The 27,501-nt window shown below is 32.6% G+C and overlaps 1 protein-coding gene across 3 annotated transcripts in view; it reads right to left on the bottom strand.

The window, feature by feature from the left end:
• Positions 1-407: 407 nt before the first annotated feature.
• LOC129227051 (dynamin-like 120 kDa protein, mitochondrial) overlaps positions 408-27,501 on the bottom strand; it is an 83,162-nt gene continuing 56,068 nt past the window's right edge. For all 3 annotated transcript variants that reach the window (XM_054861691.1, XM_054861692.1, XM_054861693.1), the window contains 6 exons: positions 21,959-22,098; positions 19,586-19,672; positions 5,260-5,373; positions 2,653-2,746; positions 796-906; positions 408-688 (listed from right to left, as the gene is read on the bottom strand). In XM_054861691.1, coding sequence (XP_054717666.1) covers positions 624-688; positions 796-906; positions 2,653-2,746; positions 5,260-5,373; positions 19,586-19,672; positions 21,959-22,098 — 611 coding nt within the window. In that variant the 3' untranslated portion in view covers positions 408-623. The remainder of the gene's footprint in view (positions 689-795; positions 907-2,652; positions 2,747-5,259; positions 5,374-19,585; positions 19,673-21,958; positions 22,099-27,501) is intronic.

Raw genomic sequence — 27,501 nt, 5'->3', positions numbered from 1 at the left:
TGATAAATTATTCATCAATGGCTGGAGAAGAAATGTTTTTACATTTTTGCAAAGAAAAAAAGTACTAAAAGCAAGGAAGTTCTAATTTCTAAGGGGGGCTTGAGCCCCCCTTGCCCCCCTATATGGGCGCCATTGGACACACTTGAAAATTCCGTTCCAACTTTCATGAAAATGGACAATTCTGAAATGGGGTGGAGCAAGAACTCAACTTTTCGTGGTCGGAATATACACTCTAAATCATTTATTTATTTTTAAACATTTCAGCAGTTAATCTTATGCCGCCCTTAAACATATTATTTTGAAAATTTCCGCCCCTAAAATCAGCCTCTCTAGGCTAGGCCTGTTCATAATTGCTCTTTCCTTTATTGATATAAAAACAGCTAAATTTGTTTATTTAATCAGTTTAATCAGAAGATAGAAAACAATACAAACATTAATATTCTTCTTACTTTTTCCAGCAATATTCAATTGTAATGTCATCAATATAAAATGAAATTGCAAATTTTAGTATATATAGTCTATTTACAAGACAACTATGACTTACAGCTGAAGACTAATATTTTTATTGTACAATTTGACAATTAATATAATTAAAATAACAGATTTAACTATAATTATAACTTTCAGCTTTCCGCATGTAGAGCTGCAACAAACTCTTCTAGTTTTTCTTGAATATGCCGTACTCTTTCTGTAGAAAAAATATAGGTATAATGTATTGTGTGATTAAAAAATGAAAATTGAACTACAATTTTATAAAGTTAACAAACATAATATATAATGAAAAACGCAACTCACTGAGCTCTTCTGCTAAAACTACTCGTCTTCCAGTTAAAAGAGCTTTCTTTTTGTCGGAACTTTGACTGTAATCTTCTAGAACTTCTTTAATTTCTTTTTCCAACCTGCGTGCTACATTATTAAAAATGAAGAGCAAAAATAATAAATAAATGCAATGGGAAAAGAAGAACATTTTAATGTTTCAATAACAAACATACAAAACTGTCTTTTAAGTTAAACTAACTACAAAACAAATTCTCATAGCTTTTTACAAATATTTTTTTTTAAAAAGTTTTTATTTTTTTAAAAATATTATTTATTCATTTTATTTATGTTATGTTTTTTCAGTAACTGCTACAAGAAAAAAAAGTTTGATAACATATAGAAAGTTCCTTTAATATGAAACCGGAAACTGAACAACATGGTTGGTTTTAAAAGATTTATAGGATTAACTAAGGAATTTTGCATTTTGCAGCACAGATTTTCTTTTTCTGAATATTTTTCTAAATCCACTAAAACTAGAAAAATTAACTAAAACTCAATAAACTTTTAAAATTAATATCACATCTAAATTTTAATTTCAGTTGGGAGGCGATAAAGTTACACTGATTGCTTTACCACAAAGAAAAATAATTTAACCCCTTCAGACCTGGTGTCCGGTATACCGGACATACATTTTAAACAGCTGCTAATCATTTAATAATTGATTTATTTAGTTGATGTTTTTTGTAGTTGACTTTTTACAATCTACTTATTATAATCTGTGAAATAATTTTTCGTTTTGGGATTGACAACACTGACATATAAGGATTGAGAGTAGCTCATTTTTCCAACCATGGATTTTCCTCTGAAAAGCGAGGTTTTTTCCTGATTTTTTTAAAAATACATAATCTTTAATTAATCGTTTCAAATGCTTATGTTTTATAATTGTTTGTAGAACATTTTATAATGAAGTTTGTTTGGTATTTTATCATTTTCATATATGAAATATTGATTTCAAAAATATAAGTCCAGAATATTGGACGTGCCATAACTCTTTCAATTTTTCTCCTACAAACTCAAAATTTTGTCTATAAGATAGCCTTTACCATAGTACACTGTGTACCAAATACCAACATTTTTGGTCCAATATTTCATAATTCCGACTGATGGGGTTAAATATTTTTCCTTGTATTTTGCTTCCACGCACATGAACATTTAAAGATATAGATAAGAAGAAAATAACATTAAAAACATGTTTTCATTTAGAAGACAAATTGAACACACTGAAGATCGAAGATGAAAATTCCAAGGTTGGGGATGTTTAGGATGCAAAAGGATTGCATGTTTCAACTCATAGATGCTGCAAATGGAATAGAAAAAGAGAAAAGCTCAAAAAGCAAACTCTGATCACCAAAAATACTGAAAATGATATAAAATTAAAAAATAAAAATTAAAAGAGATGTATGTGAGAAACAGAGACAAAAAGAGTTCAATTTGGAGGTCCTTCTCTGGCTATACCTTTTTTCGTGACTTCCTTTTGGAAAGCCTCTTTCAATACAGCCTAGTTATAGGATAAGAGTAGTTTTTTTTTATGTACTACCAATAAAGAAAAAGGGATCGTGGAAAATAGTACCGATTGGAAAAAATAATAAAAAAACTCATGCCCACTATATTAATAATAAAATACCAGAAATTAAAAGTGCAACAAAATTTTAATTTCTTAAAACTTCTTTCATTCCGAATAACAGTAAACTATTGCATATATATAGTAACAATGCATGATTTTACAAAAAAGAATTACTAATAATAATTAGGGATTTAAAATTTAAATAAAGATTGTTTTTAAATGGTAAAACATATAATATTTCAAATTCATTCAACACTTGAAAACAATACCTTCAGCATTCATGATTTGCTGTCTTAAAGCATTTGCTGTAGTTTGCAACATTTTCTGTATCCTCCAGAAAAGAACAACATCATTACAGTCTATCTAGAATTTCAAAAAAGCATAAAAGGCAAACCTTAAAATGTGAAAATAAATTAAATATGGTAGTACATTGTAAAAAAAATCATGAGATAATAAAACAATTATTAGAGCAAAAAAGTTACGCCATACTATGCTTTAATAATGTTGCTTCTTTCCCTTATCTTTATGTCACACATTTAACCACTTTTTGAAAAACATGCTATTTTATATGGTTGTTTTTCAATTTTCTTCAAAATAATAGTACTAATAGTAACACCTAGATAAATAAGGAAATAAAAAGGCTTAATCTCAACTGCATTAGTATTTGTTACCTGCGTAGGCTTCTTAATAACTTTATTATTTAACTTTTTTTTCATTAAATATTTTTAAACATCTTTTTAAAGGGTGACATAAAGGTCTGTAATAATTCAATATTTCTGCCAAATTATGTCTCTAAAATTGCTTTTTGAAATAAGAAAATTGTGAATAGAATCTTCCTGCATCAAATCTGAGTTTCATGAGAACTCGGCAAAAAAAAAAAAAAATCTAGCATTTGGTTTCTGGCATTCATTTGAATTTTGTCTTGAATCAAATTATATTTTTCGCAACCCCGAATTGGGATAGGACCCTTCTCATTGGATTTTTTGTTTCTACAAAATGAATGGAATGGAAATGGACAAAGTTAAATCTATCACATTATGACTGGTGATTTTCTAGGTTTGGTAATAAGAGGCATATCCATAAAAAAGAAATGGTAATTAGGAAGCAAGTTATTATGGCCAATTTTCACTCATACCCTTATCATAAAGATTATATTTAGTGTGTATCCTTTGTTATTATATTTTTAAGTCTTATCAATCTTAAATGATAAGAACTAGTAATCTGGAATGGGAAATTTTTAGACGCCATTTTGCTATTAAAGTTCACATATACAGGTGTTTTTCCTGAAAGAAAAAACATGATTTTACAACCCCTCCCTCAGTTTTCAACAGTAAAGTATGCTTGTGTTAATCCTTGGACAATTTGTAACCATGGCGACAAAATTTATAGTCTCTCTAAATAAACATTAAAAACAATGAGATATGTTGTCATGGTAATCTGAAAACTCAAAGAAACATTAAAACCGATCAAGTGAGGATAAATAGCAATTCGTCATGCTCAAAAAAAAAAAAAAAAAAAAAAAAATTAAAAAAAAAATAAATAAAACACTTTAAATGTTTCCATCATATATATTGCACATCCAGTTCAATATCATAAATGCATATTTTTAATTTTTATTTTATTTCAGCATTGCAATGCTTTTGATCATTGATTTTGTGCATCAGTACAGTATTTTATGTCGAATAACGCAGCTTTTTAAAAAATATGGTACAAATTCAGTTCTTTATGTAAGAAATGGTAATATATAGTTAAAAACTGGTATAAAACAGTTAAAAAATGGTAATAAAAAAATCTTAAAAACAACTTTTCCACAATGCGAAATTTCGACCTACGCGAGGAGTCTTGGAACGCATCCCTCGCGTAAGTCAGGATCCGACTGTAATCTGTTGGCCAAGCGCCCCTTAAATTACAATTAAAAAGTTTCAACTAGTTTATCTCACCACTTATCTCACGATTGTATCAGTCAGCTGCCTAATCCTAGTATGGGAGAAATTTTTAACAATGTTTTTCGACCTTCTAATGCGGATGCCTAAAGATGTATCTCGCACATGCAGTCGCCGATCCATGACGTCACGGTCTTTACGTAATCGACGAAGCATCGTAACTGATCGGCACGTACCCAATGCTCATTGGTCAGGCGCTATGCTGGCGTGTATCAGAAGGTGATTTGGCGTCCGCATGCTAATGAGTTGACTTTGGATGTAAGGAAAGGTTTCGAGTAGGAAATTGACTTCTTCGGCGTTTTTCTCTCTGGCTTCGTGACTTGAGCGCTCGTTTGCTTTTAAGCAACAATGCGGGTTTATTTTTAATAGATAGTTCTTAATAGTTAGATATAGCTCAGCTTTAGTTCACGTTGTTGTAATTGTTTTTAATATTCTTAAACTAACTTCACTAAATTACCAAATAAATTTGGTTTTATTTTAAGTTGTCTTCAACTATTTTTTACGACTATTATCATCATGCATTTCTAGTCATATTCAATTTGGTTATCGTATTTGGAGGTATTAGTCTTAAGCATTCTCTTGCTCATTATAATCCACTCAAGGAGTCAGAAAAGCATTGAGTGAAATATTTTCATTGAAGTATCAAAAACTAGATCCAAATCTTTATTTCAACCATAATGTGTGATGTCACATTTCTTGCTGACCTCTCTTTTCTCCTAGTCACAAACTGTCATGATTTCGCGAACCCCTCCCCCTTATAACGAGAGGATCCTCAAGACAAAAATACCATTTAATTGATATTACACTACACAGTAAATATAGTAGCTGCAGCTTGTTTGCATCATTAATATAGAAATTAATTTAGCACAGTATCAACTTTGAAGTAATTTGCTTGAAAGGCAAATTCTGTCAATCTCATAATTAATTACTTACTTCAGATTCCAAGCCTTGATGATAAAGATAAAAGGCTCTTTTGCAGTCACTGGCTTTTTGAATTGATTTTTCCAAGAAATGCTTTCTATGGAGGGGGTGCCAAACCTGTTTGATCTGCAAGAAAAATTAAATACTTGTAACATCCGACTAATTTAAAAAAGTATAGAGAATACTTGCAAATAAATGTAAGAGTAAGTCCAATGCTAATTTTGAAGTAGAAAAAACGGTATGCATACAATATCTATTCCAAACTCTAAAGATTTGGCAAAACTCTATCTCTCTCTCTTTTTGTATTTTGTAATATATAAGCTTTTAGTAACCTCTTGAAAAATATTTAAAATGATTTTTTTTTTAGTTTTGCAACCATGCTCTAAAAAATAAATGGAAGACAAATTAAATAGGCAAAGTTAAAACTATTCTCTCCATATTAAAAAAAAACAGCAAAGAAATTTTTAAATTCTGTAGGGCCTGGTGGACGCAGGCCCGCTACCTCCTTGAAATGTGGTACAAAATTTTTTCGAGCGCCGGGGGTGTCATGATGTGCACGATTAATTTTGCAAAGTTATTCGAAAACCAAAAAGATAACGATTTTAGGCCGTGGAAGTGGAAGCATTGCAGCTGCGCATAACCTCAGATCAACGACTGCCTTGAATGCCAAAGAACAAAATTTAAAGGACTTACCAGGGCAGACACGAAGACGGGAATTTTGCATGGTGATCACCAGAACATTTCACTTGGTAAAAAAAAAAAAACAAATGCGAGGAATACAGACTTAAGAGTTCAAAAAAATGGAGCAGGGGTTGCAAAGTTCGTTAAAGATAAAAAAAAAGGAGAGTTCATTCAGATGGTGGTGAAATAATCAAATTAAAATGGACGGAGGACGGACAGTTCACTATGAAGATGGTGGGGTGTCTTTCGGGGATGGATCATGATCTAAGATGTCTGTTGCAGGCAAGTGTACGTTGAGACAAAAAAAATGGCGCTGGCTGGTAATCTCCATGGTGACAATGTTGAGATCGTCACACGATTAAAAATGAATCAGGGTAATTTCGGGGTAATTGCGGATCCATGTCGTCACTACAAACTATGTTGATCATCAAAAGGTTAGTTACTTAAGGGCACGATTCAGGTACATTCAGCGTGCCGCCATCGGACGCCATCATACAAACAGGTGATGGATCTCTTATGCTCTCATCTTCGGCTGCGACGAAGTATAACGATCTTGATTGTTAGGCATAAATGCCTGTTAATAACAACAGTAAATATTCCTATCTCATCACCTCACAACACCAATAGTAAAAGAATGTTTTTTCCTTACTTATAATGTATTACCAATCATTCTGCATGACTGGGGTAAAAGAATCTTATCAGCACTCATTCACATTGGTCGAATCGACCGAATGTTTGTTTCACTTTCGTTCACCCTTGGCGGGAACTCCGTTGTGGATGACGTCATAGAAAGCTTCTAGAAGGAATCTGATGGCACGTGTGCTTAACGATAGCAGTGATGTGTCCGTTCACGTGACTCGGATATGCTAATGACCCGGGGGGATATTTAAACTATTCGCGGCTTTGGTTCTCTCTCTCTTCGATCATCTCTCGTCGATGTAGGCGGTCGCTCTTTCGGCATTCGAACTTGCTTGTTCGTGCCGTTCGCCCTTTATTAGAAATGATTAGCTGGTCTTAGCTTATTTTCCAATGGGTCTACTTCATCAAAGTTTTTAGTCAATAGTCATGCAGTTTGCGTTGCACTGTTAGTTATCTCATGCAGAAGTAGCATGTAAAGAGATTATGTTGTTAGTATTTATTTTTATCATTTACAGCGTGTTTTTATCTATTTACATTATCGTTTAAATAAACTTCATGAAAGTTAGAAATAGTTTGTCAAGTTCTTATTTCCGAACTCACTCTGCTAATATCAAAGAAACATTGGGGAGATATTATTAGATTAGAAATTCTCCCCAACACGGGTTATGGGCCCAGTCCCTTTCCTGTGCAGACCTAGTGAAAATATTTTTGGATAAGACTAGGAAATGATAAAGAGTGTACATGCATCTGTAAAAAGGCGGGGTTGTACTGCTGCCAAAAGTACATGTACCGTTGGATGATGTACATTTCGATATTTTTTAGAAATTTTGAAAAATTTTTTTTTTGGAAGCTGCAAATTCGATGACCCATCTGAAGATGAAGTTATTGGAATGTTTGAGATGGGGGGGGGCGACCAAGATAGAAGAGACTTAAAAGATTTTACCAAAATTCAAGAATACTAAAGTTTGAAAAAAAGAAAAATGGCTAATTTGGCGATTCAGATTGAAAAGCTGAACAACAAGAATTACCTCGAATGGTCGACGAATATGAAGTTCCTTCTCATGGAACGGAATGTATGGGACATCGCTAACGGAAAAGAGAAAGAACCAGTCATTAATGAGAAGACGAATGTAACAGAAAAAGACGTGAAAGAATTTATTGTGAGGAAGCGAACTGCAGTCTCTCTAATCTTCTTGAATATTGAACAAAATCTAAGAAAAATAGTTGAAACTATAGAAGATCCATGCGAATCTTGGAAGAAGCTAAAATTACATTTTTTTCCGGAGAATAGATGTATAAGTATGCAACTCTTCATTGAGCTGAATCAGTGCAAGAAAGAGAATGGAGAAAAGATGAATTTATTCGCGGCGCGTCTGCAGAGAATTTTCGACAAAATCAAAGTTGCTTATCCGAATTTCCCGGAGGACTGTATTTCTTTTAAATTACTGCAAAGTTTACCAGAAACGTATGATCATCTAATTCAACAGATTTTGATGAGGAAAAATGAAGATTTTACATTCGAGAAAATCCTGGTTGATCTAATTATTGAAGAAAACCGTCAAGAAATGAAAGAAGAGAAGACAAATGAGATGCAGGTTTTCCAAGTTAAATCTAAAATTCGATGTTACAAGTGTCATGAAGATGGGCATATGAGCAGATGCCCTTATGTCAAAAATGAAGACCGTCAAAGATTGACTTCACGAGAAAGAAATAAAAGGGGAAACCAGCACCAATCCCGGAAAGAATGGAGGGATGAAGGTACGAGCCCAAGGAGTAGAAATCGCCGATGGAGTTCTAGAAGGAAGTTCCAGGAGCGTCGCCGATCACCTTCAAATAATAGATGTGAGTATCCTTTGTATTTCTTGTCAGAGGCAAATCTTAGTCAGACCCAAGATAAAGGGAATACATTTATTTTTGACACTGCCGCATCAAATCACTGTTGCTCAAATAAGAACTGGTTTAGGACATTTGAACCCCTAAATGATGTAAACATGGCTGTTGCCGTGAAAAAGCAAACTTTCCCGATTGAGGGAAAAGGGGAAATCAAAGTTAAGTTCGGTAAAAGAACTGTAATTCTCAAAGATGTAATGTATTCTCCCCGTTTGAGACGAAATATTTTGTCTGGCACCAAGTTTGACCAGGGTGGTGCAAAATTTAAAGGTGGGGGAGGTTTCGTGGAGGTATCCGTCAAACAGGGATTACTTTTTAAAGCTGAACTCAATAATGGAGTTTATAATGTTAATTGTAAAAAGTTTAAAAATTCTCCTAGTTCTAGTCATGTAAATAAAGAACCTTCGATAGAATGCTGTCAAAGCGACATTGAAACTTGGCATAAACGCTGTGGACACGTAAACACTGAAAGTATTCGTAAAACTAGTAATCTTTCAGCTGTTCGTGGCCTACCTAAGTTTAAACATGTTAAATTAAACTGTGATGTTTGTAAATTAGGAAAATTTAAGCGTGTTAGTTTCAAGTCAATTGATAGTGTAAGAAGTACCCAGCCATTGCAATTATTGCATATGGATGTTTGGGGAAAATGTGAAGTAGAGGGTAGAAACGGAGAAAATTATTTTCTTTCTATTATTGATGACTATTCTAAAAGGTGTTCATTGTATCCTATTAAGTCAAAAAGTCAAGTTCCGGGAATTGTAAAACAACATATTCTGAGAGCCGAAAGATTTATCGGCAAAAAGGTTGTCAGTATCAGATCTGATAACGGGACGGAATTTGTAAATCAGGAACTAGACGGGTTTTGTCAGAATATGGGTATACATCATGAACTCACAAATGTGTACACACCAGAGCAAAATGGATTAATTGAAAATTTTAACCGCACAGTAACAAATAGTGCACGCGTTTTGTTAAAAGAAAGTGGTTTGCCAAACAGTTTTTGGCCGGACGCGATGTTATATTTTGTATACACATGGAATAGGATTTGTCATTCAAGTCAAGAAAAGACTCCTTTTGAACTTTACGGAGGAAGAAAACCGTCTGTAAGACATTTAAAAGCATTCGGAACTACTTGTTTTGCCGGTATCCCACGACAATTAAGAAAGAAACTAGACCTAAAAGCCGAAAAAGGCGTTTTAATCGGATACGCGTTCAATCGTAAAGGATTTCGCGTTTATCTTCCAGACAAAGATAAAGTCATTGAAACAATCAACGTATCTTTCAAAGAGAACTCCTTTTTCAAGGACGAATTTACTTCCGAGCAGGAATCGCGCGGAAAAGAAAATACCCTTTTCTGGCCTCTTTCGCCTCAGGCAGAAGATAAGAATTCTTCGGAAGAAAGCGAAGATTCGAATCGCTTCAGAGAATTAGATGTTGAAAGTAGCTCTGAAGGGGGGGCGGAAAGTTCAGACAGTGAGGGGGATGATTCTAGTCGCAAACCAATGCGGGAAGCTAGGTGGATTCGGAAATTTGTCCCTAGACCCGATGGTTCAAGAAACGACGTATATTATTTTGAAAAGGGGAATAGCAAAAGATTAAGATCGTTGAATGATGTTCAAAAATATTGTCTTCGTGAAAACATAGCGTATGATCCGGAATTATTTAATTTTAAAGGCAATGATGATTTTCAGGGTGAAGTTTCAAATCAATCTAAAATTTTAACTCATGTTTCCTGACTAGACACAGAAATTCAAATCCCTAGAACATATAAACAGTCATTAAAATCTAATGAAAGGGGGGAATGGCAAAAATCAATGGAAATTGAAATAGGCACTATGCGTAAAAGAAATGTTTGGAATTTAGTCAAATTACCGGAAAATGTTAATCCTATCGGATGTAGATGGGTTTATAATTTAAAGAAAGGGGAAAATGGTGAAGTTTATAAAAGTAGACTAGTCGCTCAGGGGACTAATCAAGTGAGGGGACTAGATTTTGATCTAACCTTCTGCCCAGTAGTCTGCTTTAGTACCATTCGCTTTTTCTTTTCTTTGTTGGTATCAAGAGAAAATTGGCTACATATCCAATGTGACGTTAAAAGTGCGTACCTATATGCTCCTATTGATGAAATAATATATATGAAGCAACCCCCAGGTTTTATTGAAAAGGGAAAAGAAAATTATGTGTGCAAATTGAATAAAGCTATATACGGCCTGCACCAAAGCGGTCGTCTGTGGTTTTATGAAATTGAAAATATATTGCTTAAAATTGGTTTTCATAAATTTTTATCATGTAATTGTGTTTATTATACTGATAATGTGATTTTACTCTTATATGTGGATGACATTGTGTTATTCAGTAAGAAGGACAGGGATATTAAAGATGCTTTGAATTTACTTCAAAAACATGTTGAAATTAAAATTTTAGGTAAAACTAAAAAGCTACTAGGTGTAGAATTTGAAAATGAAGGAAATGGCTTAAATTTACATCAAACTGAATACATTCATGTAGTTTATGAAAGATTTAGTAAATTTAAAATTCCTATTTCTTCTTTACCTATTAGTAAAGGATGTGTTTATTCAAAGTTAAATTGTCCTACTTCTCAAGCTGAGATTGACGAAATGTCAAAATATCCATACAAGAGTTTATTAGGGTGTTTATCATTTATTTCTAGTAGAACGCGTCCTGATATATCATATGCTGTTAACATTTTCAGCCAATTTCAAAGTAACCCAGGAATTGTACACTGGGATGGATTGTTGAAATTACTAGGATATGTTTACCATACTAAAGATTTAAAATTAAACTTAAAATGTGAAAATGTTCAACTTATAACTTTTTCTGATGCTGATTTCGCCACAAATAAAGATGATAGAACCTCATTAGGCGGTCAACTTGTATTACTTGATAAAGCTCCAATTGAATGGCGCACGTTCAAAGAACGAAGCGTTAGCCTTTCAACGATGGAAGCTGAATTTATTGCCATGACAGAATGTGCAAAAGAACTCATGTGGTTTGATCGTATAATTGACGAAGGCATCAAAATAAAAATTGTTAAAAGTTGTAAAATTAAATCTATTTTGTATGTGGATAATCAGGCTACGTTAGATTTTGTTAAATCGCCTATCGAAAATCATCGTAGTAAACACATTGATATCAAATTGTTTTTCATTCGGGATTTAGTTCATAAAAATATTTTTAACGTGAGATATGTCAAAAGCAAAGATAACATGTCGGACATATTCACGAAACCTCTCACCCGATTAGAAATTCAAAGATTTATTGAAAATTTTTTTTGTACAAATATAATATAATTTAGAAACATTTTTTAGAAATTTTTGAAAATTGTTTAATGTACTTTAAATTTTTCTTCTTTGCATCATGTTTTGTGAAATGTTTTTGCAAGTTCTAACAATTTAATTGTCCACCTGAATGTTTCGGTGGCTTTTTCTTCCTATCAACCGGGTTGCGAACAGCTTTTTGTTACGTCTCGTTAAAAGTGAAAATGTAATTGTCAGAGTCTTCCCGGGAGTTAGGATAGAGTGAGTTTATTGTTGCATGAAGGTCTATCGCGGGTGTATTTGTTTTTCATTTTGTAAGACCCTATTTTGAATATTGGAAACACCACTAGTTCCCGTTAGAATTTGTAATTTTCCTTCATTGAATATATTATGGTGCAAAAATGTTATTAAAAAAAAAAAAAAAATTTTGAATCAGTAAAAATGAAATTTTAATCAGTTAAAATTATCATACAGTCTTTAAGTATAGAAGGGGGGCATTTTTTTTATGAAGATCTTTAGTGATCTATTTGTAAATGAAATTATTTAATGAGAAATGGATAGTTAGTAAAAGAGCTTATTTACATTTCGTTATAAACATTTCTCAATATATGCTTATACTATATTTTCTAGACTGTGATATTTTATATGCTGATTCGAACAGTTACTGTGGGTTTTTATTTTATATTTCAGATTAACCTACTGTCATTGTTATAAATAAAATCGGAAAAATGATTGAAAAAAATTATAATGGACTTTGATCAAAAATTTGTTTTCGAACTTTTGGTGAAAATTCGTGGAAAACGTACTATGAGTTACGACGTACGAGAGAGTACGAAAGAAAAAAAAGGACATTTCAAGATGATTGTTCTTTGAACTTTTGAATTTTTTTTCAGCAAAGTGTATTGGTGTTTTTCTCAATTTTTCAGATCTAGATCTATATTGGAAGTTCGTAATATAGAGTCAAGTTTATATTTAAAAAAAAAAAAATTGTTCATTGTTTTTCTCATATAATTATTAATATGTGGAAATTGTGTTAAATGTCTAAAGGAAGTTAAAATTTTTTTGAATGTTTTCATTGTGAGATGATGAGAGGGGGGGCCTTGTTAGGCATAAATGCCTGTTAATAACAACAGTAAATATTCCTATCTCATCACCTCACAACACCAATAGTAAAAGAATGTTTTTTCCTTACTTATAATGTATTACCAATCATTCTGCATGACTGGGGTAAAAGAATCTTATCAGCACTCATTCACATTGGTCGAATCGACCGAATGTTTGTTTCACTTTCGTTCACCCTTGGCGGGAACTCCGTTGTGGATGACGTCATAGAAAGCTTCTAGAAGGAATCTGATGGCACGTGTGCTTAACGATAGCAGTGATGTGTCCGTTCACGTGACTCGGATATGCTAATGACCCGGGGGGATATTTAAACTATTCGCGGCTTTGGTTCTCTCTCTCTTCGATCATCTCTCGTCGATGTAGGCGGTCGCTCTTTCGGCATTCGAACTTGCTTGTTCGTGCCGTTCGCCCTTTATTAGAAATGATTAGCTGGTCTTAGCTTATTTTCCAATGGGTCTACTTCATCAAAGTTTTTAGTCAATAGTCATGCAGTTTGCGTTGCACTGTTAGTTATCTCATGCAGAAGTAGCATGTAAAGAGATTATGTTGTTAGTATTTATTTTTATCATTTACAGCGTGTTTTTATCTATTTACATTATCGTTTAAATAAACTTCATGAAAGTTAGAAATAGTTTGTCAAGTTCTTATTTCCGAACTCACTCTGCTAATATCAAAGAAACATTGGGGAGATATTATTAGATTAGAAATTCTCCCCAACATTGATTATTATGATTTCAAACACCATATAAAAAATAAGAAAACTTTCACCTCATCTTGAGGTCTTAACCATATCGCGGAGAGCAATGGCCGTCCCATGACGCCGCGCACTGATGCTTCTTCATCGCCATCGTTGGATAAAAACAGGAGCCGCAAAAATTGTGACCGAGCGGACAGAGATCAGCAAGCAGAGTGAAGTGGGGTGGAAAAATGAATCCGCAAATGAGCGATCAGATCCGGGTACGCGGCGATGCGCGGGAACCAATGAGTGCGTTTGGCGCCCAAACAACGAAGGGTAATGAGCAAGAGAATGCTCAAGACTAATAACTTCTAAATGCAATAACCCAATTAACTGTATGACTAGAAATGCATGATTAAAAATAGTTGAAGAAAACTTAAAAATAAAAACCAAATTTATTTGGTCATTTAGTAAAGTTAGTTAAAAATTAAAAACATTTGAAACAACGCGAACTAGAGCTGAGCTATATCAATCTATTATATATCTATTAAAAAGAACCCGCATCGTTGCATAAAAGCAAACGAACGCTCAAGTCAACTTGCCAGAGAGAAAACACCGAAGAAGTCTCTTTTCCACTCGAAACATTTCCTTTTATCGTAAGTGAACTCATTTGCATGCGGACGCCAAATCACCTGGCCAATGAGCATCAGGCACGTGCCGATCTATTACGATGCATCACCGATTACGTGAAGGTCGTGACGTCATAGATCGGCGACTGCACGTGCGAGATACGTCATCAGGCGTCCGCATTAGAAGAAAGAAAAATATCGTTGAAAATTTCTCAATGATTAGGCAAGTGACAGATATTATGGTGGGATAAGTGGTGAGATGAATTCGTTAATTATTTTATATAAGGGGCGCTAGGCCAACAAAGGGAAGGGGATGCTACGCCATTTTAATGGCCGACAAGAAGATGCAAAAAATCGGACCGACGCTTGAAAAAATGTCAAAAAGCAAAACGATGGGAAAAGTGAATAAGTCGCATATTTGATATCGTAAAGTGCGCAAAATTTACGGGGAAAAGGTGGAATGCACAGGAAAATAAAAAAACAACAAAATGGGGGAAGAAAACGATTAAAATGACCGAAAACATGGGAAAAATATAAATGGGTAAAAAATGTGATATGCATTATCACATACACTGGCAAAGCAAAAGAAAAAAAAAAGAGAAAAAAAAAGAAAATTTTTTAAGTCCAGCTCCAATTTACCAAAACTTTACACAACAAATTCATACATCATATATATTCAAATGCATAAAGAGTTGTAACATCCAAAAAAAAACATGAGATACAGTTTTATACTATCGTCAAGGTAGAAAATGGGTAAGTCAAATAAAATGAACTGTTTGCATTTTCTTTTTGCATGTCAGGATTGTACCCTGCTCACAAAACAATTTTCCACACATGACCAACCAAAAGGACAAAAAAAGGTACACACAGTTGTGATTACGTGAACAACACATAGCATACCAAGAGTTAAAAAAATAAACATTCAAAAAAAACTACACAACTACCCAACACATGTAGAAGGTATGAATACAAAAAATGCAACAACCCTCAAATACGACCATTCTCGATATGCATTAAATTATACGGAAACACATTAATGCAAAAAAATGCGAAAAAAAACATTAGAATCATTATCTTGACTATCTACGTCAAGTGTTACACATTAGGGTAACATGAGTAAAAAATTTCAGGTAGAATTTTTTTTTTTTTTTTGAAAACAGTTCATATTATTAAAGAGTTCAACAGCGTAGTGCACCAGATTACCAGGAGCACACTCAGTACTAAATTTAAAAATTGCGACCGAGCGGACAGAGACCAGCAAGCAGAGTGAAGTGGGGTGGAAAAATGAATCGGCAAATGAGCGATCAGATCCGGGTACGCGGCGATGCGCGGGAACCAATGAGTGCGTTTGGCGCCCAAACAACGAAGGGAAGGGGACGCTACGCCATTTTAATGGCCGACAAGAAGATGCAAAAAATCGGACTGACGCTTGAAAAAATGTCAAAAAGCAAAACGATGGGAAAAGTGAATAAGTCGCATATTTGATATCGTAAAGTGCGCAAAATTTACGGGGAAAACGTGGAATGCACAGGAAAATAAAAAAACAACAAAATGGGGGAAGAAAACGATTAAAATGACCGAAAACATGGGAAAAATATAAATGGGTAAAAAATGTGATATGCATTATCACAGGGGGCTTGCACTTCCAAGTGTTTTTTTTTTTTTTTTTTCTTAATTTTAAGTTTTTTTTTTTAAAGCTAAACTTTCAAATTACTTATAGAAAGGATGAAGGATTTCCCGAAGCACTTAACATTCTATGTCATTCAAAATAGAGCTCTTTATCGGCATCAGATTAAGCTTGTAACGATATTCTCATTTAATTAGTACACCAGACATAAGGGTTTCTATTTTCGTGAAAGTCCTAAGATAACCTCAATTCAAGCATGGAGCTAAAGAACAAAATGTTACTAGGGAATACACAATTTGAAATCTAATTTTCAAACATATAAAATGGCGTTTTGGAATCCTAGCACCTGGTAGAATAAAAGCTATGCTCTCTTTATGAGCAATACATTTATATTAAAACAAAAGTCAAAACCCCTCTCCCGTTTTTTAGATAAGGATAGGTAACAGGTAAATATATTTTTAATTTCAAAAAGTTTCACCTCAAATAAATTTCGAATTAACGAGTTTTTTAAATAATAATAATAAACTTATCTCAAAAGACTAATTTTACAAGCTTGGTTCCCACTAAATAGATGAAATAAAATAAGTTTATGATTTCTTGATTACAACACTCAAATGTGCAGTTAATATTAAAATTGGATTAACTGCAATTTTTGAATGTTGTAATCCAAAAATCATATACTTACTTTTTTCATACTTTTCAGTGTGAATCAAGTTTGTAGAAATAGTCTTTTGAATTGAAAACCGTTTTTTTTATATTTCACTCATTTTTATGTAACTAAGTCTTATATACTGGTTTGTTTTGTTTAAATAATACATTGAATTTAAAATTTCAGTAATATTGACTTTGACAACATTTGGCTATCAAATAGAAGCTTTGTTTTGAGCAGTTTGGTGTAGTTAAAAAAAAAAAAAGTCAAGTATTCCTCTTTATGAGTATTCCCGCAAACACACAACATACTCTGATTTGGGTGACCAAAATTAAAGGACTCAAAGGGCAGTATGGTTAGAAAAAAAATGTAAATCAATAATTGTTGAATATTATGCCTTGATAAGAATTTTTTTTAAATAGCTTATTAATAATTTTTTGAGCATATTTTTTATCAAGTTCTTTTCTTTTTCAGGTGCGAGAGGGATTTCAAAAATTGTTATCATTATGATGAACTCTTAAATTCTATTTTCTGCATAAGGGAGATTTTCATTTTGTTCTAAAAGTAATGCATACATTAATCTAGAGACGTACCGAGTACTCGGTAACTACTCGGTACTTGGCCTACTCGGCCAATTTGCCGAGTACTCGGTACTCGCCCAAATTCTGATCAGATACTCGGCCAATACCGAGTAGTTGCCAAAAATTTTATTATTGTCCAAGACAGATACTAAAATTTATATATATAAAATTATATTTATATATATAAATTTTAGTATCTGTCTTGGTCTATATTTATATATATAAAAAAGAGCAAGCATTATATTCTGAAATCATTTACAATTAAAATTTATAAGTCAAATTTAAATTTTGAGAATAATGAAGTTTGTAATGCTTCAATGGAATAAATCTTTATTTTAATGTCTCCAAAGTTAATAAAACTTATTTATTAAAAATTATGCAAAAAAGGTAAGTATAGAAAATATGGAATTTTTATATTAAAAATGGATTTTTGCTTCAACCAAAAATTAGTTATAAAAAATATAAAAATATCTTTGCTTAAAAAATAAAAGGAAAACGTTAAAAGTACAGTGCATGAATACTGCAGACACATGTTTTGGCGTTACAAGGAATTCTTTTTTCAATGCACAGAATGGGAGCTCGTGGATTTAAAGACAAAACTCGGATTTTTTTGTCGAATGTCTTTACATTCTTTAGCTCACATGTTATGCACTGAAAAAGACGTTCCTTGTAAGGGGGGGGGGGGGCAGAAACACGTGTCTGCAGTGTTTCTGCACATTTGTTTTATTTGCTTTTAAAAAATATTTATGTTTGGCGGACTAGAACTATAATTGATTGGTATACAGTGAAACCCCTCCTAACGGACACCCCTCTTATGCGGACAATTTTTAATTCCCCAGTTCCAATGCAAATAACATTATTAAACCCCTGTCCTGCGGACACCTCTCTACTGCGGACGAAAAAAAATTGTCCTGTTAGTGTCCGCATTAGAGGGATTTTACTGTAATTTGTTTTAATTCCAACTTGATTAATCATACCTTTTATTTATTTATTTTTAATTTTAAAAATTTTTTTGTAAAATTTTTGACACAAACAAAATTGTTTATATAATGCGTAATTAAACTTCAGCAGGAATTTAGTTTTAAAAACTATTATATAGACAAGGAGGTCTATACTACTATTCCAATAAGTTCAAAATTCATCACATGTGTGTCGGTGGTTCTTCTTAAAACATAATTGGTACTTGGTAACTCGGCCGAGTAGTGAAAGGCCGAGTACTCGGTAACTCGGTACTCGGCCGAGTAGTGAAAGGCCGAGTACTCGGCTACTCGGCCAAAGTGCTACTCGGTACGTCTCTACATTAATCTATAGTCAAATTCAATAAAAATCTTCACAAACCAAATAAGATTGCAAAGCAATCTCTGGGGGTTAGTGAGCAACAGAAAGTTAAAAAAAATAAACCAAGTGGTCAACTTACAAAGGGTTTTTACAATACTCCAAACCAAATTTGGCAAACATTAGTGGTCAAGATAGACAGGTAGTCAAGATAGAGAGGTGGTCAACTTACAGAGGTTTTCCTTCATTATATGAGATAGGACTAATTCTGTTCCTGACAAAAGCGGTCAACATAGACAGGTGGTCAACTTACAAGGGTGGTCAACTTTACAGGTTTTACTGTATATTTAAAAGATTTGCAGGCATGCTACAGAGATAAATTGTGTAGAGGTAAATTCATAAGGGGTAGCGAAATTTATTTTGTAAAAAAAAGAAAAACAAAACATCTTAGGGCAAATTCAAAATTTAGAATTGATAAAGTGCAATATTTTGGATTTTAGATTTTGTACTTGCTTAATATTAATACAGTCGAACCTACTTTCACATATCAAAATTTTCTATATATCGAAATCCCAGCAAATTTCAATGTTCATTACATAGAAAAATTGTTTCTATATAACAAAAATTTCTATGTATCGAAATTTTTTTTGAGACATTAGTAGATTTTTTTTTTCCACTTTAGACTGTTTGTCTCATGAAAAATGAAGGTTAGGGGAAAAAATTATGTTTACTAAAGGTTGCTAAGAAACTCATAAGAAATCTAGGTTTGAGGGGTGTGTAGAGAGGTCGTTGTTCCATTCTAGAGTTCTTAAATTCCCTGAAGTTTATTTCAAATCTTAGTTGTAACCAGTAACACTGTAAAATCAGTTTCAAGTTATCCTTTTTGTCTATTGATTATCATTCCTAGTCTTTTTAGCTTTAGTAAAAATCATTCAAGTCAATAAGTAGATTGATTTTTTACTTTTCTCTTGATTACATAGTCAAAACGAAAATCCCCTCATGTTGCGAATCTAGTTGAACTGCGAAGAATGAAGATGCATGAAGGCACAAAAATGTAATTTCTGTTAATTTTTCAGCTATTAACTTTCATTTAATCTGATGCACATATAAATTATAAATTGTGTTTCATGCACGAAAATTAGCTTTAATTTTAATGTTTTAGGGGATTTTTATGATAAAATAAGATTGTTTCTATGTATCAAAATTTCTATACATCGAATTTTTTTCCAGCAATTTGCTACTTCGATATATGGAGGTCCGACTGTATGTTGCATCAACTAAATATACATACCATATCGTAATCAGCTTCCACATCTGATCCTTGAAGATTTCTTTTTATTGTAGTTAATTCATCAGGGGTCAATGATGGTCCGTGATTCTAAATAAAAAATGCAACATAAACATCAAAAATAGAAAAAAAATACTAATGACAGGGGTAAAACAGATCTAGGTTCCAAACCCTGAAAAATGCTATCAGTAGGTATAATTGCAGAACAAGGCACATAGTCAAAAGGAGGGTCATAAAAGTATTACTCCCCTCTTGCTTACATAATTACAGCATATACAGGGTATCAGCTGCTTTTGGAGTGAGTTTTCAATTCCATGACTTCCACTTGTAACTTTTTATGACTCATAGGCTACAATGTTTACAGAAAAAACAAGTATTTTTCACAAGAATTGTCTAAACTAATGTTTGGTTAAAATAAAATTACAACCGTATGAGCTATGCTTTGCAAATATGCTTCTGAAAATTAAAATTAAAGCAAAATGTAAAGAGCTGAGCTACCATTATAACTGAAAAACAATGAATAGCACATATGAGTTTCATATTCTATCACAATCCTAAATATCCTCAACTAACTTTTAAAACAACTTTTACTTTCTAAAATCTTCATAAATTTAAACAAATGCTGGTGAAAAACATGGATAATTTTTATAAGTAGAATTAGCTTAAATTGACTTGGGTCCAAAGGGATTAAAATTTTTGAGTGGGTGTGGCAAAATGATGTGTGCAAGTCTTCAATTACATGATATACATAAAATACAAAAAAGTCTTAAAATAATGGTGAACAAGTTATTAATGTCCACATCTTAGAATCACATGTTAATTGAAAATGAGCGAGTTTTATAGAAACTAAAGCAAGCAGATTTCAAAATGCTCAAAAAATGGAACGTGCAAGTAAAAGTATAATTAAAAAAAAATGTGCAAGTAAGTTTACTTAATCAAGCTTGCAAAAGAATGAAAATAAATTCATTAATTTGTTTAGGAGATACAATACCAGATAGACACACACATAAATAGATACACAGGCATGTCAAACTTATCATCTCCTTACTTTTGTGTTGAGGTTTAAAAACTGATGAATATATGAATACAGTAAGCATTCTAACATCACACTATTTAGTTTCTTGAACTTAGCACATTCACATTTTTAGCATTATGGAAAAAATACATAAATGAAAAAAATTTTAGAATCCAGAAAAAAAAAAATAAAAATAAAAAATCAACTGATTGCTTGCTTGTTAAATAAATAAACAAAATTCAGTTTTAAAAATAAAAGTGAGCAATTTTTTTCCCCTTTTCTCAAAACTACACCTAGATAAATCTAAATGAAAGTGGTCTGAAGTTATTTTACTTCTAAATTCAGGTGCATCTACACACAAACCTGTTTTTATGCGTTTTTTTATTAGATTTTTTTTGTGCATTTTTTTTTAGTGCGGTATAAAATTTCACCCAGATTGGGATTCAAATGACGAAATAATTTTTAAAACAAGTGCAAGGCAGTATCTTCAAGTGATGGCATAGGCACCCCAATAGGAAGTCACTGTGACCTCCCAAAAATTTCCTTATTGGAGAAATTTTGCCCAACTACTCGGCAAAAATTATCATCACTTGGTTTGCTTTGATTTCGTTCAAAGATTACAATTTCGTAAGTTTTCTGGTTATTTTCTATGCAAGACTTTTTTTATGCTGTCCCTATCCACGACATAATTTTTTTTTTAAAACTGTGTTGCAAAAACAACTTTTTAAAGCTACTTGTGAAGTTTCAAACAGTTTTTTTTAGTACGGTCACTATTCACCACATAAAAACAGGTTTGGGTGTATTTTATATTTACAAATTTTACTTTTTAAGGGTGAGTGTACTGAGTTATTCAATCTTCAAGCTTGCACTTTTGAATAATACAGTATTACTTTGATTTAACATTACCTAATTTAACAATTTCCTCAATTTAATGATACATTTCATTGGTCCGGATTTGACTGTATCGAATGTCTATGCTCCCCGATTTAACTATATAGTTGATTTAATGAAATTTTCTTCTAGTTCCTTGACAATAGTTAAATTGGGGTTATACTGTATAATTGGATGATAATTAAAAAAATATTTATAAAATAACGTTTTTTTTTTAAATTAAGGAAAACAAAATCAGCATTGTCTACAATCTTGTTTATTTTAATTAACTTGATCCAAATCTCTCACAGTGATATCAAATTAATTCCTGAAGGTAATTCATTTAATTGGTTTATTATAAACAAATATAATTGTTAAATACAAAAAAATGAAGTTATGTTAGGAGGACCAGAAAAATGTTTCTTTCAAGACAATTCTAAACAGAATGATAGGTAATTACATACATTCAAATTAAATTTACAACAACTTACGGAAAAATGAGCTTGATTAAACAACTTCTGAGTTTCATTTTTAATGCTTGACCATAATTGCTGCTCTGGTGTTCGGCTAACCCAATGCCACCACCTTTCGGTAAAGGAGGGACCTTCCATCTCGGAAATATAGGCACAAGCTTCATACGCAACAAAGATTTAGAATTAAAACCAAAAATTACAAAGAATATTTACAAAATACATACATGTGACAGCTAAAAAACAAACTTTTGTGGAATGGATGGTTTCATTTTATTAAAACTTCAACACCCCGTAAACAAACATGGTTTAAAAGTTTATCATTTTTTAAAATTTTTTTAATAGGAACTGCTTTTTGAATTATTTTTATTACTGGTTGTTTAAATGATAAAAACCTGGTTGAAAAACATACAGTACATCCATAGTTTCAAAATAGAATTTTTATGAAAAAAGTAATAAATAATGGGGTCGCTTCCAAAATTTCTAAAAGTATTTTTTTTCTGAAAGAACATGCTTAAAAACATAGGATTTAACCATTTTTTAAATAATTTGTTCAAGTTTAATATTTTAAAAAAATTACTTTAATCGGTGCGCTTTCATTGTTTACATTTCTTGCTGATGACATCACAAATGACGAAATGCCATTCTGTGTTGCCATTCATAGAGCAAAATATTTAATTTGCATCTTTACTCACATGTATTGGCAACAATATGGTTGATAGCATGCGTAGAGCACGATTTTTATTCGCTTCTTGATTATCATAACGTGGAAACGCGGAACAAAGATGCACCAAAGAGCATCATTTGTGACGTCATCAAGACCATGCCTTGTTTGAAAAATCGGACATTTAAAAAAATTAATTAAAAACTAAGTGTTGGGAAAATGAAAGAATTTTCTGGGTCCATGTTATTATTATTATTTTTTTGTTGCTTATTCTATCAATTTCAGTGACTAAAAGTAGTACTTTTGACTGAAGGAAACAACCCCATATATTTATTTCATAACAAAACTTAAAATAAAAATTAAAAAAAAAAGTTGAAGTGGGAAAGGGGGCGGGGGGGGGGAGATCTGATTCTTGAACAGGGTACCAAAAATTTCTGCACTGAAAACAAGGCATGTGTTCCTTTTGCTTGGCATGTGGAAAAGTCAGCCTACATCATTTTACAGCACTTCTGAAATTGTGTAGCAAAACATCTTAAATATCAGCGAATTTTTATTTATATTTTAATTATTCTTTTCTAAACAGTGAACTGCATAAAACATGTCGGGCAAAAATACAAAGTTACTTTTTACAAGTGTATGTTTCTGTGTGTGTGTGTTCAATTCTTACATTTTTCCTCAGAAAACTTAGAATGGAATAACCATAAAAGTAGAATTCCACAAATCTGAAGATTGAAATTCATGGAATTCCGATAATTAGTGGGAAAATTACAGATATGAAGGTACCAAGTGGAGTTCCACCTCCAATGTGCGATGAATACAACCAGGTTTGGTTTAATTTTGCCCAAAGCAGAGAAACCCAGAGTTTTCAAAAAACATAACCTTGAAAAATATAATTTTTAGGACTTTTACTGAATGACAAATGATTTTTCAATGTTTAAATAACACTGTGAACTTTTTAAAAATATTTTTTTACATATTTTTGAGCATAAAACTGAATGCTTTACTTCTATTACCATTGGTTTTTATGCATGAGTTTTAAAAACCATGTGTTTATTATTTAAATTCATTTAGGATTTAAATGTGAACTATAGCACACATTCTGCTTATGTTTTATATCCTCAAATGTACTCATGTAGGCAAAACTTTTACAACTTACTTAATTAGTAACGGTTACAATAATGATAATTTTTTCTGATACTAAGCTGTCAAATACACATTTACATATTTTTTCTTAAACACTTTAAAATTACCAGTAAAAGCAATACAGTCGAGTCCCGACTTACGCGAGGGATGCGTTCCAAGACCCCTCGCGTAAGTTAAAATTTCGCGTTGTGGAAAAGGGTATGTATAAAAACTTTTATAAGCATACCCAATTATTTTAGACACTTGTACTTGTAAACACCACCTCAAACTGTTAAAAACCATTTCATAACTATACAATGCTGTTTCTTGCATAAAAACTGAGTTTGTATTTTAAAAAAAAAAATTAAATTGAATTTTGACATTTTGAATTTAAATTATGTTTTTCGCAATCACGAGTGTGTGTATGTAGGCGTGTGTGTTTGTGTGCGGGGGGGGGGGGGGTATGTATTTGTTTGTAGGGGCTATGTGTGTGTAGGCATAATTTGGGCGTGTATTTTAATGAGCAAAAAAGTCTTAGTGGCCATTACATCACTTGTCTGTTGTCATTTTGGTTATTCTTGCATTTTAAAAACTGCTGCTTTTACAACAAAATGCTATGATCCGAATATATCTTCTGCCGAAAACAGCGAAAGGGAATTATCGGATACCATGTGACAAGGGAGGAGTCAAGTGCCTTCTCATGGAAAATGGACAATACTAATGTTTCTCTGTGCATAAAAGAGAAGGCATGTAGTTTCTCTCTCAATCCTCACCATACAACAAAAATATTCATTCGGAAATTGTTCACGAAATTTAGAGTAAGGGGGGAGTTTCTGGCATCAATTGCCTGCATATTTCTCTCTCCCCTCCCTTTGATCAGGCGCCCTGAGTACAATAACTTACAGCAGATACGCCGCATCGATATAATTGCCGCACCCCGAAAAGAGTAAGTCTGTCACAAAAATTTAAAATGTTCAGAAATGCTGCATTGCCACACGCAGCACATAAAAATGATGAGCTACTCCTCGATACTGATTATATCAGAGTAGAAAATATTCATTAAAAAGAAGAAAAAAATACAGTACATATTTGCTTGTGACACTATCCCCCAACTTTTAAAAATGTGAAGAAATAAAAACGAAATTTTGCATTGAAAGTGATTTCTGATTTTTCTCCGAAAATTGGGAACGTTTTGCCCATCTAGGTTTTGCCGTGTTTTCTTTTCTCTCTCTCTCTCTCTTTTTTTTTTTTTTTGCAAATACACGTTTTTTAAGGAAAGAAAATTAAATTTTATAAATTTTGTAATCATGCTTAGGATTTGAAATGCCCGATAATCATATTTATGTATGAAAAAAGTCAGTTCTCGCGATTATTTTTGAAGTGGTCTGATTTTACAAATTTCTGTTATCTGTTGCTTTTATTTTGTACTAACATCCATAAAATATGTACATTGTACAGGTTTTTCATTTTTGTTTCCTTACATTCTTTTTAAGGTTTTACATTGCTTTTCTGTTTAAATAGAGCTCCACTTTACTTGTAATCATTTATACAAAAAAATTGGCGAATAGGAAATTCGGCTTTTCCCGCACTTTTTGAACAGTCGACCGTTTACTTTAATTAAAGCTTCTAATTGACGGATAAATAATGTATAATTGCATCAGAATGTGCCGGTATCTATTTATTTATTGTTTCGTTGAAACAGTAGGACTGAAGTCGGGGCGATAAAAAGAAAAGTTGATCGAAAACGCCGCAGCAGCAAAAAAGTCACTTGCGAAAATGTAACTTTTAAACATGCAGACGCCACAGCATTCCTTAGTAATAACTGTTGTCAGTCAATGGAAAAGCTCAGGATCTGCTTGTTTCTTTTGCTTTTCAAAATTGAAACATGCAGAAAACTATGGGTGCATCATTGTGAAAACAAAGAATCAATGCACAATTAGAAGCGCTATACTAAAAAAAGAAAAAGTAGGAAAAAAAAGGAAAAAGTAGGAAAATAAGGAGAGAGCTCTAAAAAGTAGGAAAAATAGGAACTCTTTGGGGTCTGAATATTGGTTTTCACACTATTCATCAAGATCAGTATTTAAAATCTTTGTATCGATTTCGAATCTCTTTGAAAATTGTATCTGTTAAAAAGTTTGAGGAGAAATGAAAAAATCTACTTCTTTGTCCAATAAACTAAGCGTTTTTCAGATTCAGCTGTGCTTTTGTATCCCTATCATCACAATCATCTTCACTATCTCCTTACTTCGGATTTTAATTTTGCAGCCTTCTTTGTTTCGATTTTTTTTCTCCCTAAAGTATCATCAAAAAAGGGAAATGGAACCTTCTCTGAGTTGAGGGACCACAAATGGTTAATCTGTGCCATGTAAATGGCAGTTCTGTGCCTACATCATCTTCATAAACACTCTTGTATTGAACCAAAGATTTTACTAACTGTAGATCTTGGTTGGGGGCAAAAGCTGGATTGCAGACAATAAACCATACTTTTCCTTAAATATTGATGCTTAACAAATAAATATCTTCAATGCCTTTTATCTCAAAATTGATTAAGGAAAGCTGATCCCTGAAAAGATATATATTTAAAGAGTATATGAGGCAGTGAGAAGCAAAGGAATGTAATTGAAAAAATTAAAATTTTCGAGATAATCATTACAAATAATAGTGGAACCTCTCATCTGCTTAGGGGCAAGAGATAGTACTAGTAGCTCTGGTAGGGGCATTATATAGCATGATTTAGAAAAAAAATTCAATGAAAGCCTACCTAGGATCTGCACTTTAAACGCATTTTATAAGGAACTTTAAAAAGTCCACTTACATCCCTTTGCTTCTCACTACGTCATACAGACTTTGCCATCCATCTTGTGTGATGAATAGCGCCAGGTACTCGGAAAGTAAAATTGTTTGGAACAAGACTCCCTAAATAAGGTAAGCAAGGTAGAATGAACTTCTTATAGGCAGCAGCCCTAGGCTGCTTCTGTTTTTATTTCTCAAAAAGAAAGCTTGAAATTTCACCAGGATTGCTTATTTTGTTTTTAATCTTCTATACTTGCTTTGAATTGCTTCTAATCTGTACCATTCATCCTGAAATTCTTGAAAAATACCTGGCTGAGGACTAGTGGACGTAACTTTTCTTTGGAAATCAAAACTCCTTTCAAACCAACTTCTAAGATGAGCTAGCAAAATGCTAAATGCAAAAACTTTTTCTGTAACTACAATACTCACAAAACGCAGGTTTGTACTGCAGTAAGGAGCCATAAAATGACTGTCATTTTAACGAAAGCCCTAACAAGTCCCCGTCTAAGAACACAATCCACTTTCCTGGGAATCGTAGTTTTTCCTTTCTCTGGGGGGTTGAAAACCCTTACAAGACTGGGATTTTTAAGCTATTGTTTAGCGCTGACCACCGAGGAGGAAAGGAACGTTCCGTATTAATGGCCTCTGAAGCTAATTTCATAAGTTTTACATGCTGTTGTTTGTTTTAGCTTTGAGTATTAGAGACATAACTATAGTGCAGTGAAATCCTGTTACAACGAACTTCAAATTACCAGAAATGTTGTTCGTTGTAACGAGGTTTTAGTAGTAATGAAATTTAAGCAACGTAATGGAAATCAAATCGGAATTCAAAATTTCTTTCGTTGTAACAGATATGTCGTTGTATCGGTATTCGTTGTAATGGGATTTTGCTGCATATATTTCTGATAATATTGCTGTTTTTGCTCTGATAGCTTAACATTGTAAGGGGGGTTACAACCAATAACTAGAAGAAGCAATACAATTT

The sequence above is a fragment of the Uloborus diversus genome, chromosome 7 (genome assembly GCF_026930045.1).
Source record: "Uloborus diversus isolate 005 chromosome 7, Udiv.v.3.1, whole genome shotgun sequence".
In the NCBI taxonomy this organism is placed as follows: Eukaryota; Metazoa; Arthropoda; class Arachnida; order Araneae; family Uloboridae; genus Uloborus; species Uloborus diversus.
Note: the sequence above shows the minus strand (reverse complement) of the source record. Positions and strands in the feature narration are given on the sequence as shown.